General features: G+C 37.0%; 1 protein-coding gene across 12 annotated transcripts in view; it reads left to right on the forward strand.

The window, feature by feature from the left end:
- Positions 1-729: 729 nt before the first annotated feature.
- ncam1 (neural cell adhesion molecule 1) overlaps positions 730-16,864 on the forward strand; it is a 109,318-nt gene continuing 93,183 nt past the window's right edge. For all 12 annotated transcript variants that reach the window (XM_023352001.1, XM_023351999.1, XM_023352008.1 and 9 more), the window contains exon 1: positions 730-1,078. In XM_023352001.1, coding sequence (XP_023207769.1) covers positions 1,027-1,078 — 52 coding nt within the window. In that variant the 5' untranslated portion in view covers positions 730-1,026. The remainder of the gene's footprint in view (positions 1,079-16,864) is intronic.

Raw genomic sequence — 16,864 nt, forward strand, 5'->3', positions numbered from 1 at the left:
GCAAAACAACTGAAAATACCCCTTATATTCTAGTTTCTTCAAAGTAGCAACCTTTTGCTGTGATTACTGCTTTGCACACACTCTGCATTTTCTTGATGAGCTTCAAGAGGTCGTCACCTGAAATGGTTTTCACTCCATAGGTCAACCTGCCCTGTCAGGTTAATAAGTGGGATTTCTTGCCTTATAAATAGTCATGAAAGTAAAGAAAACCCATTTTAATTAGAAGGTGTGTCCAAACCTTTGGTCTGTACTGTATATATATGTATGTATAATTTTAGTGTTTATATAAATTGGATATAATGTATGCTAAATATAAAATACCTTTATTTCTAAGAGATGACAATTGTAGGTAACAATCCAGTATTAGCATCTACGTTGCAAAAGAAAAAGTCATGTATTTTAATAACAGACCACTCATACATTTAGAATGGGTTTATAAGCATCCAAATTATAAATAACACACACACACACACACACACATATATATATATATATATATATATATATATATATATATATATATATATATATATATATATATATATATATATATATATATATATAAATACTGTTACTGATGTGTAATGGGCAAAGTGAATTATTATTGCAATGACTGGGGATTCCCCATCATCCTCCACCTCCTCCTCCTCCTCATCATCACCACAACGCCCGTCTTTGAGCCCGGCGCACTATTTAGCAGCGGCAGATTCTCCTCTCCGCCCGCGCGGAGTAATTCGCGGATGTGAGAAGGCTCCACTTGTCAGTCAGACTTTGAACTGTGCACTGGCGCTCATCACTGCTTATCTCTGACCGCTGCTTGTCATCAAAGACGCCGGCCACTGACACTTAAAATCGACGAGCGCAGATGTAAAGATTAGGATGAACAGTTGCTAAGAAAGAGAGAGAGAGAGAGAGAGAGGAGGAAAAGAAAAGAAAGGGAAGCCCGGAGAGCATCACTGTAAGGGAGCAGAGCGGGGATTAAACGTTCGCTACGCCGTTTAACGTTCACGTCGCTCGGGAGTTGAGATGGTCCAGACCAGGAATGTTTTTTTAGCCTTGCTTCTTGTGGGCAGCACAGGTAAGAATCTTTAACATGCTATTTTTCACGTGTTTTTTTTATTAAATTATTTTGAATACTCCGTCCAATTCTTTTTATTTGTGGTCCAGGACCGCAGGCACTCTTTTATTTAGCAGGTGCGACGGTGCTGCGACTGCTGCTAATTAGCTTCCAGGAGAGCTGTGTGTCCAGTAAAGAAAGCTCGCTGGCTGATGTTTTTCTTGTTGTTGTTGCTGTTCCCATTTTCATGTTCTCTCAAACAAACATACATGCACACCCGCGCGCGAAAGCACAACTCAGCTGGTTGCTAAAAAAAAAACAAAACCCGCTGCTCCTCGCGTGGCACAACCTCTGCGCTGACTTTGCATTATTGCACACAGTAAATAAATTAGGACGATTTATTAAAATCGTGTGCGAGCGCGGTGTTTATAGCGAAGGGTGACTCGGGGATTATTGAGGTTTGTGTTTTGAGAGTCGTGTCTACGTGGGCCGTTGCGCTCTCTGCTCAGATGGGACGTGTTTGTTGTTGATGGAGAGTGATGCTGGGGCTCCCTTTTGTTTGTGTGTGTGTGTGTGTGGACACAAACACAAGTGCGCGGAAACGAACACGCTAAGCACACCGTGTCACTAACTTGTAAGGATACAAATTGTGCAAAAATTATATATATATATATATATATATATATATATATATATATATATATATATATATATATATATATGTGTGTGTGTGTGTGTGTAATAAATGAAGAAAAAAACAAACGTGTTTTGACGTGCACCTGTCCGTTTGCAGTATGATGATGACATCCTGGAGGTGGGGCTTGCAATGCACATGAACATCAAGGGTCTGTCAGGGGCAGTCGTGGGTTACACCCGATGCACAGCAAGCACAACTTCCACTCTGAATCATCTGTTATGTAATCTGACGCCACGATGCAGGCTTTGAAATGAGATCCTCTAAGTTGTTAAACGCGCCCTTACGTAAGTCTAATTGAGGGAGTTTGTGTGAAATTACATTTTAATGACATTTTGCACGCCCTCTTTTGATTAACGCCGGTGATTTTTCTCTCTCTCTCCTTCTTTTCCTGAAGTGTGTGTGTGTGTGTGTGTATGTGTGGCGCTTATGTTAGAAGTAGTGCTCTTAGCTACACCAGGCTCAGGATTTTCCGTGGGTTAGCCTTTTAATCCTTCATGTACAATCCGATGTGAAGGGGTGTTCCTCGGGCTAGAGAGGAAAACTCAGTGGGAGTGGAGCTGTCTCTCTGCATTGTCATGGTAATACAGCCCTCATTGCATAATTTTTTGGGGGGTACAATATCAAGAAAAATAAATGACACCGCAAGAACCTCTTGAGTATCACCGTGTACATTTATGTAAATGGGTCTAACTCTCCTAGTTGTTTGAAAACCATTTAGTACAACCAATTAAACTCAAACACACCCCTTGGAAACCCACATAGTAACTTGCTGAGTACTTGTGAATTTTTGAAGAAAACTTAGTTTTTCAAGGGGAAATTTGCTGAGATGTAGAAAAAATGTTTATCTTTAAAGATTTAGTTCTCTCTTTGAAAGGAAGCTTGGTCAAAAAAACTAAAAGAAATGAGCCCCGGAGCTATAAATGGCTTAGAAATGTGCTATTATGTAAGAATTTGGTATTTGTCGATACACATGAGCTAATAATAATTCAGTTATTATTCAAAAGCCCGTTTTATTTACATTTTAGTTAGAATAGAAGAATATATATATACTTTATATATTCCTCTGTGGGGAAATTCAGGTGTAACAGCAGTAAAGTGACAGGCAGTTGAAGAACGTAGGTTCACACAAAGATAACAGTATAACGTATATAAAAAATAGAAGTACGAATGACGTACTGTACAGTAAGAGCAAAAATACAACATTATACAGTTATTAAATATAGCACACTCCAATCCAAAGGAATGTGCAGTTATATAGAATAAAAAAGTACAAAATGTGCACAATCGACCGTTTAGAAGAAGTGAAAATCTATGAACTGTTTTGGAATTTCTATGTTTGTCTGTCAGTTAGGAAATCTGTTAAAAAGTAGATATACAAATCAAAACAGTGTTTTTAGTACCTTTTAATATAGAAATTTCAGTTCTAACCATTTATATAGCTACTGTGTTTTTCACGGTTGCCATTTTGAGGTGATGCAAAGGCAACCCCCCCCCAGAAAATCCTTCATTTGCATTCACAGGAATTATTATCCTACATTCCAAACCATGTTTGGTAGAGTAAATTATTAGTGTATGGTAATCCAGATCAGGTTTAACTTGTGTAAACATTTTAAAATCACAGTGGCGAGGATCAAATGCAGTCCAAATCTGTCAAAAATCATGGGAATAGCTAAATTCACTTGGTTCAACTTGGGACACACACTCAAGTATATGTGGTCATTATTGTAATAGTAATAAAATTGGCAAAATAAAGAGGATATATACATTTATACTCATTATCAAGTAGGTTTCTTTAATACACCAGAGGAATTGTTCCACTAAGCAACAAACCGTAATTGTAAAAAAAACAAAACAATTAATAACTGATTTTTTTTTTAAATAAGTTGATATTTCAAATAATGTTCACATGGTAACCATTCCAAACATGATGCCGATTTTGCGAATTCCTGGATGATCATCATAATAAATCTCAATTCTTAACACTATTTTTTAAAAATAATTCCTAGTTGTAGAGAATGTTCGTTTGTGCCATATTTTGTTTCGACCTGTGTGCCTACCCAGATAGACAACAGTTCAAGCACAAATGAAAGACAACCTTTTCTTTTCTTTTTAATTTTTTTTCTGAAGGACTTGTGCCACCCCTAACAGAAAGGCACTCTGGGCTGTGAGCCATAATGTCAAAAATTATCACAAATCAAGAGTCGTGGGTGAGTGTTTAGGGGAGAGATATTAGTGAGTGGAAAATTGCGCAACGTAAAGTTGACACAGCTTTAAAATTACTAGCCAAATTATTTAATATGTTGCGGTGTCAAATAATGTGAATATTTGTAATCTTCTCTTTTCTTGAAATCCTAAAATAAAATACTATCCTAGAATACTTTGAGAAAAACCTGATTTAATAATTTCCCTAATGGCAAAACTTTTTATTGAAGTTCTTCCTTATTACCTTGTGTCTTTGCATAAACCTGTATCCAATTAAATCCAGCAATATTTGCGTTTATGTTAGCAATAGTCATTGCTAATGACATGTATGGCTGTAAGTAGTTGAATGTAAATGAAATAAAATCCTCATGTTTAAACTGCTGGTTGTAGGGCAGGATTGCTAGCAGCATTAATGACTGAACTGAGATCCAGGAGGGATTAACCCTCTTTCTGTTCCCTGTCCTGTAATTGATTCTCTTCCAACTGATAACCGTAAACATGGATCCATTTTCAAAGATGAATTACAGACGGAGAGAACGAAGCCAGACTAGATAAGAGATTAGTTCTAAACGTCTTTAAATCGTGGGACGTCTCTGCGTCTCACCATATGGCACCTTTTGAATAGGAGAAAGCGGCTTTGTGCTTTACAGTAGGGTTGGTTCACTGAGGCTGTCTTACATCATCAGTCATGTGGAAATTATGACGTAGCTCTGTGCTGCTCTGTTTCCAAAGCAAGATGGAAGCAGGATGACTTAGGAAAGCTCCAGCCCTCCTTACGACTGACTTTAGCTTTGTGCGGATGGGAGCCAGCGCTGCTATAAGCAACGGCTGCGAGTCCAGCAGCTCCAATTTGATAAAAAGCAATGATTTCAGACTAGCGTGCACAGAGGCAAAAATAAACTAGATTTCCCCCCTAAAGCAAGCAGCAGAGCTTTTATTTAATCGTTCTGGTTTAACTGTTTTTCCCTGGCAAAATCTATTTGTTTTTCTATTAAATAATTATCCTCTTTGGGATAATTTACTTCTGTTCCCACCAACTGCAACTATGTGAAAATGTTAAGTTACTGCAGTTAAGCCTGTCGCAGTAAGCAATTAATCAGTCGGGTGATAAATTAAAATGAGTTAGATAATTTCCATTGTGATAGTGAAATTTTGTTTACAGCAATATCAGAATCCATTTTATTTCCAGTTTTGCTTGTTTTTTGTTGTTTTATTTCCATTTTATTTATGGTTTTTGGTTGTTGTCTTTAATTTTTTGACATTTAAAATATGTTTCAGTTCCCGTGTTAAGTTTTCTTTACACAATTAAAGTTTATTGGTTTTTTGAGAGGGTGAACTTGCATTATTATGCCTTATCAACATATTACTTATAAATGGTGTCAATAATAACAATATTATTGTTTATTTCAATAATTACTGCCAGAATTTATTGCGTGGCAAAATTTATAATGGCATCAGTGCAGTTGGGGGAGTGATCACCTCTTTACCAACTCTGTAACAAAAATGTCACTCTGTTTTTCAGCAAACTTTACAAAACTAAAGAGATTTGTGCTTTCTAATGTCAAACACAACTCTGTAAAATTGAATAAAAAGCTTGTTGTTGTAGAAAACCTGTCAGAGAAATCAAACCAAAAGTAAAATATTATAGTTTCTACTCAGTTGCTGTTGTTTTTCCCGTCATAGCAAAAAGAATAACATAAAGGTGACTAGACTAGAAGACCTAACCAGCTGCCTTAGGTATTTGTTTTATGTGGTAGGTCAATGGAGTACTAGAAAATATGGATGCACATTTAATAATGACACAATTTCATCTATTTATGCTTAATGTATCCTTGTCTTTAACAAATTTGGCAACATTCAGGCAATGATTTCTGCCAAACCTGTAGAATGAATCACTGAAATTGAACACTTTGACGACACAAGGTAGGCTAAGAGGCCTCAAACAACAAAAAAACAATCTGTACGACTTTGGCTGCTTAGAGATGGCAAATCTCAGTTCGAGACGTTATCCACAAGTCAAAAAAATACGCAAAAAGAAGAGCCTTCCAAACAGTAGATGGTCTACTGGTTTATCAAATTTACTCCAAGAACGTGTTGATGACTCACTCATGCAGTCATAAAAGGACCCTGAACAACTACTAAAGCCAGCTTCACTTGCTTCATTTAAGGTCAGTGGACTAACAGGGCATTCATGGTAGCAGTCAATGGTGACCAAAAAAAAAACTAATTTAAAAAAACCCAATTCCATTATCCCTAAAACATTTAGGAAACTGCTAGGAGAGTTTTGTGATGACACAAAAAGATGGTTTTTGAATGTTTGATGAAAAACCACCCTTGTTGCTAGGGAGCATGGCAGAATCAATTGTTACATTTAGGAAGCAATTACTTTTTCACAGCTCTGTAGGTCACTAATCTCAGGTGTGGACAGGGAAATTCACCCAACTGGCTGAAGGTGTTATTGGCAAGCAGAGTTTAAACACATCGTATATGATGATAGCCGACCAAACAGCCCTTCGCAATTACACATTCATATCACAAATATATTGTTCGGCTTTACCATTACAAAGTCAATTGAGTAACAATTTAATATGAATCAAACTAAAATCACTTCCAAGACACATGAAAACAACAAACACTTTGATCAGGAATAAGGAAGAATGAGTGTGGGGGAGGCTGGGAATCATTCTGGTCAGGACATGAGTCTTTGGGTGATGGCGACCGGAACAGACAGATCCAGGTCTGAGAGAGTTCAGAGGAGATTTGTTGCCTCGGGACAATAAATAGATGACTTTACATGTGCGCGTGACCCCATGTGGCACCGCACGAGGAACATACACATTGTCTCCTTAGGGTTTTCCTGGCAGAGGGGAGATTGACCGGGGGATTAGCGGTTGTTTGTAAATGTTTAGCCTCTGTGGCAGTGGTGTCCTTAAGTCCAACCTTTGAGGTTCATATTAGGGATTAATATTAATGAGTTTTAATTCATGAGTATAGAATAGATTAAATGCTGCACAGAATAAGAAGTACATGGGAGAGGATGGTGTGTTTTCCTACGGTGTGTGATTAATGAAAACTTGCATTCTTTGCTAAAGAATGCAATCCTAATTTCAAACTCCTCCTGCTTTTCTTTTAATTGGAAACCCGGTAAGATTTCGTCTCTGTCATGAAATTAGAGCTATGCATCTTTGTCCGTTATCAAAGGAACCCACGGAAGGCACACCCTACGAATACATGATCCCTTTGGGCACTAAATCTTAGTTAAGCTGGCACATCTTTTGGTATTAAAAGGCTTTTCTCTGCTTTAGAGCTGGACAATACAAAGCTATGGAAAACTGTAGACCACTGATGTTTCCTCCACTTCTTTGCTGTCTCAGGGACTAATTCAATTTGTTTTGGTCAAGTAGCAATTAAAAATTATACGGTTAGTGGACAGCTTGAGGTAAAATTGGCACTGGCCCCCATGTAGATTTCTCTAATTTGCTACCTCTTGTTTACATTATATACAAGGTGCAGCAGACAAGTAATGCTTTGTGTCAGAGATGTTTAATAACCTTTTAGTAAACTTATCAGGCTTTCCTTGGCTAACCAGCTCAATTAGACATTGTAGTTACTTTCACAAGTTTTCACACCTCTAGGTAATTTTCCAATGAAAAGTCTTTGGGATTATGTGTCATCTAGCAAGTACATTTAGAAACAGCACTTTTTGTCACAGATATTCAATCAGATCTCAGTACTTTGAACCAAAACATAAATATGTTTTCATCTAAACTATTTTACAGTTGCTCTGGCTGCATCTTTAAAGTCATTATCCTGTTGAAAAGTTAACTGATTTAGTAAGTGGAGGTGAAGGACTGAAGTCACTTAGCGCCTGTTCGTCTTGTGTGATGTACAAGCAGATAAACATCTGTATATTAAATATTTTCAAGTTTACAACTTGATACCTTGTTTACAAGATGTGTCTCATCTTTGGTATGTAAAGCCACATTTGACAGTTTAATTGTAAAAAAAATCTTATTGGTTTGTTTAAATGGAGCCAGGAGTTAGGTTGCAGTTTAAAAAGGATTTACAGTTGTGGTTTTGGCTAGCCTTAAGAAAAATTTCAAGGCCAAGAGTTTGTAAATTTCATACCAACACCGGTTTTCCGCAGAACTGCTAATCAAGGTCATGGTCCTCTGGCTAGCCAATTTTACAAATCTGGCATCTTTGTTTCTTTCAGCAATTTTGTAGTCCAAGTTCAAGGATGTCAAATCCAGAAATGAATAGATCAAAATGCTTGTTTATTGGTATATCAACCCACAAATTGTATTTTAGACAACTACTTGTGTGTTCATATGACATTCTGGCCATTGTTTTCCTAGCAGTATCATCATGCTTTTTGTTTTTGGTAGAACATTTTTAGCTCCTTGATCACATGTTTTGAATAGGATTATTACATAAACGGTTTGTCATTGTTTTCCCGTTTTGTCTTGTGCAACACATGATCCAAATGCATTTACTGATGTTCTTGACACCACCTTTAGCTAATACTAGGGCTGTCACTATTCCTCAAATGAGTCGAGTACCTCATTTAATAATATTTCTTGAGGCAAATTATCTGCCTCGAAGCTTTGTTAAATTATATTTTTGCTTTATAACGCACTGTGTTCCAGCTGGCTGATTATGTTGAGCGACACTCTTACTTCCACCTGTTGATGAATGCTAAGTGCTAGCAGTATAACGTGTCCAATTTTCAAGTTCAGTCATAAAATGTATGTTAGTCTTTGGATACTGCCTTGTCACAGCTCAGTATCTGCCCAGATTAAAATTAAAATATCTATTTAGGAAAAATTTATGCTTTGTCACATCGACAAAAAGTCTGCACTACATAACGTTTCCATTTCCTGGCATATGTGGTCGGTGGATGCGCAACGAGTTTACTCAGTATATTACTTTACTCAAACATAATGCACAGTTAAAATGGAACAGGCTGTTATTGAATCAAGTTTGCTCATTTGCTAATGCAATTACCTGCATTCTGCCTCAGCTGTTCTCTAATTTTAAAAGCTCCAGAGACCGTGCAGAAATTCCACAGTGGTGCACATCACGTCCTCTCACATCTTTCTTTATTTCCTGTATGGCAGTGGTTTCATTAAAAGGGACTCTTGTTGAACATTTATTAACTTCTGCTGTCGCTGTAGAGCTGGAGACTTTTGTTTGCCACCATTCTCTGATTCAGTTGGTTCCTTTCACTCTTCCATGTGTAGCTAGGTTCCTTGTAGCATTTTGGTTTCTGTAGGTTTGATTAATTTATGTCTTTTATGGTTTTCATATTTCATTAAACCATCTGGATACAATCCAGATATCACAGTAACAGATTTGAGGGGGCCGCCTCTTCATATCCATTGATCAGGACGACGTTGGTCAAAACACTTCAACCATTTCAGCGAGGCTGTTTTCTTTCCTGCTCCTGTTTACCGGCCCTTTATGTAAATCCTCACAAAATGTATTTGCTTTTCTCTCAAAGCTATTCACTTGCAAATAAAGACTAATTTCCTATTTTTTCCAATGGCTATTATAAACTGAGAGCACCTTCCCGGGCTCCTTGTAGACTAAACTGAGTCATCACTGCCTTGTCTGTGGACCAAGTGACCCTTGAAAGAAAAGGTGAGCCCATGGTCGTGCCACTGTCTGCAACAGAGAGAAGTGCATCCCGGTTTTACAAGTGATACAGATGAGCCTCATCAGCTGAAGCTCACAGTATTTTTGAGCTTAAACTATGTCTGATTTAAGAAAATGGGGTCTTATCTTTCTTCAATAGAGCAGCATGCTGTTGGCAATGATATAGCGCTCATTTTCTTTTGTGTAGTATGAAGGGAAGCAGCATGCGTCCCTTCATGCATGCACATCATGGTGCATTCATTATTGAAACACTATGGGATGCATCACTATGCATAGAGGAGAGGGACATTTGGATTGTTACGCCTCAGGCATTTTTATGTACTCCATAAAATGTGGCAAACTGTCTAATATTACAGTTCTCTACAGATTTAGCGATTGCCTGGGAACTTGGAGTTGATTCTGTTTCACACAGTGATAATGTGTATTAAAATGATCTTCAAAGTGTTCTAAGCATTCATCAATAAATTGGGCATAATTGTGCAATTCAGCTCTTTTAATTTGAGTTCAAATAGAAACTATTTTAGCAATTAAAAGTTCTGTTCTCTTTGAGTGGCTTTTCCCTCACAGGCCTTGCATCTAACAACTCTGAACAAATCGTCTGATGACTGCTAGTTTTTGATCCAGAAAATGAACAACAATTAATAATGACATAGTATAAATAAATGACAGTGATGAGATTTAAATCATATGTTTTATGCAAAAAAAGGACCTGTAGAGCACCATTCAGAAAAAAACCCTACATCTGGAATGCAAGTAATGTCACAGTTTGATATTAACAAGATGTATAAGTTCAATACGCACAATATTAATATTTTTCCTGTTACAGAATACTATTTTATATGAATAATTCTGACATTTTGACTCCAGATCAAGTTGATTTTGTTCATGAATATCTGATTGGGATTTATATCGGTAAACTAAACACAAGTGATGCAGTTTGTAATATTACATTAGTTACCTACCTAATATTGCAATTAATTCAACAGTAGCGAGTCAAATGGACAATGCATGTTGGAAGATATCATCATAGCTAAAAGCAACTTTCCAAAGCTGAGTAAAATGGACATAGATTTACTCAGTCCTGAGCATGAGCTGTCTTAAAGTCTTTTCTCATGAAAGGATTGGTAGAAAATCTCTGGCTGTAGGGTTAAATTGTTGGTTTGTGGGCATTTGGGGTTACAAATTCACCAGCCACCAATTTACCACTTTCCTGAGATAGCCTACCACAAATTTCAAGCAGCATCAGAACGTTTCTTGGGAAATTGTGCATCTTTACTGTTGCTGCAAGAGATATCTGAAAATTGTCTTTTTATGTCTTGTCAGAAGTGTTTACACATCTGTCTCATTTTCCTGATACTCTCCACCCTCTGTTCAGAATCCACAGAGTTTGAGTGAGTGTTCACACCCAAAACCTGCCGTCTATCGATCATTGCACCGATGTCACCATTTGTTCTGTTGGACGAGATTGTGCTGTAGCAACAAGCTGTGAGGTCTGGCATCTTGCGTTATGCAGTGTGAAGAGTCTCTAGTTAGATTTTAGCATTTTGAGCTGGCATCATGTCCTACACAGTTTTAGAACTTTGAAGATGTTTAAGATTTTTGTTCTTAAAGTTCAAACCAAGACTCCTTCCTTAGTTTCTCTGTGATTTTTGAAAGGAGGCTAAAGGGGCTTGAAGTCCACCTGCGGGGGTTACACCTAAAACCTGCAAGCAAGCTGCTAAAGGGTTGAAGTGCAAGCTGCCAACCCAGCCATTAGGTTTTAGGAAGGGAAATTGCTGACACACATTATAGTTCTCTATACATTGACCCTGTTGAGTTCCTCTCTACTCTTAATCTTAGCATGGCATATCTGGCTTATTGGTTACTGACTCATTGCTTTCAATAAGTTCTACCATTGAAGTCTTTACTTTGTCTTTTGTTTCTGCCTATCTGGGTCATGATCTATTTAAAAAGAGGTCAAATATCCAAGATTACTTTAGCAGCTTTTTCTCATGAAAAAATGGAAACCCTAACTGGATAACAAGACATATATTTTCATAACACAGAATAAACAGAATATTTCAAGCCGGTGATTATTTTTCAGCGTAACTGGAGTGAAATTAAAATCGAAATATTATAAATAAATATAATAGTATTTGCATTTATTTATTTATTTCAAATGGGTTTTACTGCTAATAACCTGGTTGGTAAAAATATTTGGAAACTCCACTTTTAAAAGTCGGCTGCTCTTCGAAAGGTTGCTCCATATGGCTCTCAGCTCATCTCCTGAAAAAGCTATTTTTGAAGTGGCACTTAAGGGATGCTATTCTGTAGAAATTAAAATGAAATTGTATTATCTTTTTGTCTCTGATTACTGGGTAATTAATTCTTCCCAAGTGTTGGGAAGAAACGACGCCCACTTGTTCTCTCAGGTCAGAGATCTATTGAAGTTTCATCTCTCAATGTAATTCAGATTCTGCTGTGTGCTATTCCGCTGACTTGCCTCACAATATCTGGCAGCTAGTCAACATTCTTGTCAAATACTGCAAATTGGATCTGCAATGTTAAGAGAAAATTATATTTAGAGTCAAATATGAAATGTGGGGGGGAGAAAAGGAGTTTGAAGCATATTGTTCAGTGTACTTTGAATGTGTCTTTGAATGTCAGGGAAATTATTTAAAATAATTTTGATAAGAAGATAATGAAGCCAAAATTGTGTCAAAAATAAGTCTGTGACTTAAGTAGTGCATTCAAAGTCATTCTGGAAAGAATTGGGTTATTTATAACAATCTAATTAGATCACTTTAATAAGACAATCTCCAGGGAAGAGTTGCCAGCTCCGTCTTTTCCGTCCAACATTCAGGATCCACTTTGAAATGGTAACGGTGATTATTACATGCATTTGATTTTGTGTCAGAGGTATTTTTTTTTATGTGGATGGTATTTGCTAACTGAACCCAATTGTCTCCTTTCTTTCTTTTTTGTCTTTTTTGGAGTAGTTACACACATTACATTGAAAATAATAAAAACTTTGTAATGATTTCCTTAATCTATTTTTTTATTATTATTATAAACGTGTCTTCCTGTTGAAATGGTTTAACACAATCCATAATTTGTAACCATAGTAAAGATTAGAAAAAAGGCTTTCATTTTTTATCCTGTTTTTGTCGCAGTGGCATCACCCTCCACAGAAAAAAAAAGCGCTGCAGTTCTCCAGCTGTGACTTTTTTCTGACAACAGCAACTTTTTTTTATTTATTTTTCTTTACCATCCTCCTCACTGTGTGTAGTGGCAAAATAAACATAGATCCTATTCCAGCCTTAGTTTGTGTCTGTTCCAGTTTTATTACTCTGACAAGATATTGGCAAATTTATTTAAGGAACTTTTCCTATTGCAGTTTCCTGACTTTAGACATTCAACCCACATCTGCCTTATACTCATGCCACATTACTGGGGCTCAATGTTTCATTTTATGGGTGTTTAAAGACATACCATTAGAAAATAAAGCCCCACATTACTTTACTCTGCATTTAATGCTAGCTTACACTATTTTATCACCACATAAACCAACCTGTTGAAAAACTCAGCTACTTGAGTGCCGCACTTATCATACGCCACACATACTGCACAAACTTACTTGATCTTCTACTGTCTCATTATTTCAGTTAATCAATTCTTGATGAAAATCTTGGAGAAATTAAATTTGATCTAAAGAAGGTCAGTTGTTTCTTTATGGACAAATAATAATAAGAAGAAAAGACTATGATGTCAGAAAAGCTAAGTACCTGGTCACAGTGTGGCAGGACATTGTGAATTCACAAACAAGACAGACGGTACTGTACTTGATGTTCCATAAGGTGTCTTTCTTTTCCTCATGATTAGATCTATGTACAATATCATGATTAGATCTATGTACAATATCTTTTGAAATGCAAGCATACATGGCGATACACAGTGGTGTGCCCCCTTCCTGATTTCCTATATTTTTCACGCTTTAATGTTTCAGAAAGCAAGACAACTTAAACATTAGTCACACAACACAAGTAAGCATAAAATGCAGCTTATAAATAAGAGTTTTTATTGTTAAGAGAGAAGAAAAAATCCAAACCTACATGGCTTTGTGTGAAAAAGTTATTTTTTTATTTTTTTCCAGGGTGAGATGATGCCACAGCATAGAAGGCATTTTTTAAAGCAATTTTTCAAATGCTATTTCACCCCTTTAGAGGTTAGCCTGGTCGAAACCCACAATCTTTTTTTAGAGAGAACTATTCACATCACTCACCAGTTGTGTAAAAGAAAAATCCCTGGAGAATACTGTACAAAACCATTACCTCTAGTAGATTGATTTGCTTTCAGTGGAAGGAATTAATATTTGGAAATCGCATTTTAAATCTCTAACATCTACAAGGGATGTTTGTGTCGGGCTCTCAAAAGACATCAACACTTTCTGCTGCCGGAGTCTCTGTTTGTTGCATTTTTCTATAGAACATAACTGCAAATTATACACAAGCATGTTTTAAAGGCATCAAATAGTGTTACCATTATAGTTTTTAAAATCAATATAGGCGTTAAAATGTAGTGTTATTTTTGCTACAAAAAATTGTGTGCCATAAGAAAAACACTTTACATTATTATTTTTATGATTGACCTGGGGGAAACATGCTATTTAAGCATCTTTGCACTTTACTGTGACTTAGCTTGGGTTTTATATTTCATGAATCCCTTCTTGAGATTGAATCAGGTTGTTACTTTTGACAAGGCGGATAAATTTGTTTATTCACATTTGCTTAGTATCTACAAATTTGGGAGCTTTAGGTACAGTCATATTCAATAGGAATAGTTATTTCATAGTACAGATGCTTTTTGGCACATTTATCAGTCACACACTGATCACATGATTTGAATTCATTTAGATTCCGGTCTCAATTTTTATTTTCATTCACAGGCAAGACACTGAAATATTTCAACGATTCTCTGAATTTAGTAGGAACTTTGTAGCAGGCTGATAATTTTGACACAGGGCAGCCTGAAATCTTAACATCCACTGTGACCTTTGTTATTTGGACAGCAGACAAAGGCCTCTGGCGATTGATCCCCATGAATAATGAATAAGTAATTAAGGAAATTGCACCATCTCCCTGACATTTGTCTCATCACTGCTTGCTCTCTTGTGACATTAGCATTTTTTTCTTTTGCTCCTAATTTCTTTTAACTGTAACCTCCAACCAAAGAAGTAATTTTATGGAGTTTACTGATTATTTTTACTGAAGCACCTAGAAATTGGCTGTTGATAGAATTCCACTGATTTTCAGCTTAATTGCTGTCAGACACAAAATTTCAACAGCTTTTGTCTTTTTCTGATTATTAAACATTCATGTGAACAATGAGCACTAAAACTGAGTGAAGACAACTCAAAGCTAGGTATTTTCACTATTAGGGAAGTGCTTAAAAAGTCAGAGGAAGGTTAGATGAGCAGCAAGTTATTATAAACGCAATATTAAGACATGTCTGAAGTTTATTTAGCTTGTGAGTGAGAGAGTGTGACTTTCAGGAGATAATAAGAAGGCAGAGCAAAGTGCAGCAGAGGTTCCTTTTGAGCTTTAGGACGCTTTCATACCAGCCCTGTTTAGTTTGCTTTAATTGCACTCTGGTGTATTTGCCTAGACAGTCTCATTCATTTGGGGAGGCATGAATACGCAATCAAACTTTTATGGGACCGAAAACATTGAACTGTGGCCTGCCTAAAAACCTAGGTCTCTGGTTGAAGCAAACTTCAACGCAATTTTAATGCTTATAATTGCCAAGCCAAACCGGAGACTGCTCCAAAAGCAGGAAGTGGACTAGCGCAGGGCATTCCGGGTAAGACCAGTCAAATCAAATGCCATAGCGGGAAAAATGGGTCGTGGTTTTTTACAAAAGGCAAAAGAGAAATCCTACAACCACGAACATTTGATGCCATTCCATTTTTGTTTACATTTTGTGAAGAAGAAGGTTGCGCTCAGTGTCTTGTTTAGTGGTTCTTGGTGCAGCGCCACCACAGGCGAGAGTGAACATTTTTGTTGAAAGGTTTAATTTGTTTGATACAGTGCCGTGTGAAAGCGAACCGCACTAATTGAAACTGTAACAATTTTGGTCCCTAATGTAAGCAAGTCTACCAGATTATCATGTGTAAAAACAATCACCCATTAACATCCTTTATCATGGAATATTCTGGACTTAGAAGAACGTTTTGGAAATCTCACAGTAAGGTTAAAGATCCAAATTTCTAGGGAATACCGAGTTTAATGCTGGCTTGAGAAGACAAAAACTTCACTTTGTGCAAAAACTCCACAATGATTTTGTTTTCTCTTAAAAATCATCGTGAAACTTGTTTTACTTTGACTGATTTCCCACAAACATCAGCTCAGCTTTCCAGTCTCATGTTAGTAATCTGTCATATAAGTACTTTGTTGGAACATTTTGATCATTTTTAGCAGGTAACTTAAGGTTGCGTGTTTGTTGTAAGGCAGATAGAATAAGACAGTGGGAATATTATATTACAGTAACAGTGAATATAGCCTTTCACTCTCAAATGTGAGGCTTGATTATTCTCAGTGAAATTTGAAATGGATCTGACCACGGCATCTTCACTGAGTCCAGCTGCTCGCCAGCTGAAGGGGACCAGAATGTAAGTGAGACGTGAAAAATCGAGGCCCTCCGTTGCTTATGTAATGATGTGTTATGTGCATATAAATATGAATTCTGACCACATAAATGCAGCTCAAAAGTAAGTCAACACAAGCAAATTAACCTCCCAAAAGCACACAGGTACACCATGACACCACAGTTAAATTCTGCACTATAATCAAAGTGCAAATTGATCATGATAAAAATTCCTTTTTCACCATATTGCCCAGCCCCAGACAAAACACATTTAGTTGATCTACTGCAGACTCCATTCCTTGTTTCACACAGACGCCATAACTAATCAGCTGTAGCCAGTGACGTTTGGGCGTGGAAGCAAGCAATCTCCAGAGGCTATGAAGAACCAATTTAGGTTGTATTTTTCTTATTTAGGCCTGTGGATTCCTAACATTAACCGGCTGTATCATCAAAAGCTGCACTTAGTGGAATTCATGAACCTGGCTACACTTCCTGCTCAAACCAGAGGTTTGAGCAGGAAGTGTAGCTGAAGTATCCATCGAAGAGGCAGAGGTACTACAGTTAACTCCACATTGCTGGAGTGGATGTGATGGATGAGATTCGTTCTGAAAGCCTGTAGGGTGTTTGGA

The sequence above is a fragment of the Xiphophorus maculatus genome, chromosome 18, assembly GCF_002775205.1.
Source record: "Xiphophorus maculatus strain JP 163 A chromosome 18, X_maculatus-5.0-male, whole genome shotgun sequence".
Taxonomy (NCBI): domain Eukaryota; kingdom Metazoa; phylum Chordata; class Actinopteri; order Cyprinodontiformes; family Poeciliidae; genus Xiphophorus; species Xiphophorus maculatus.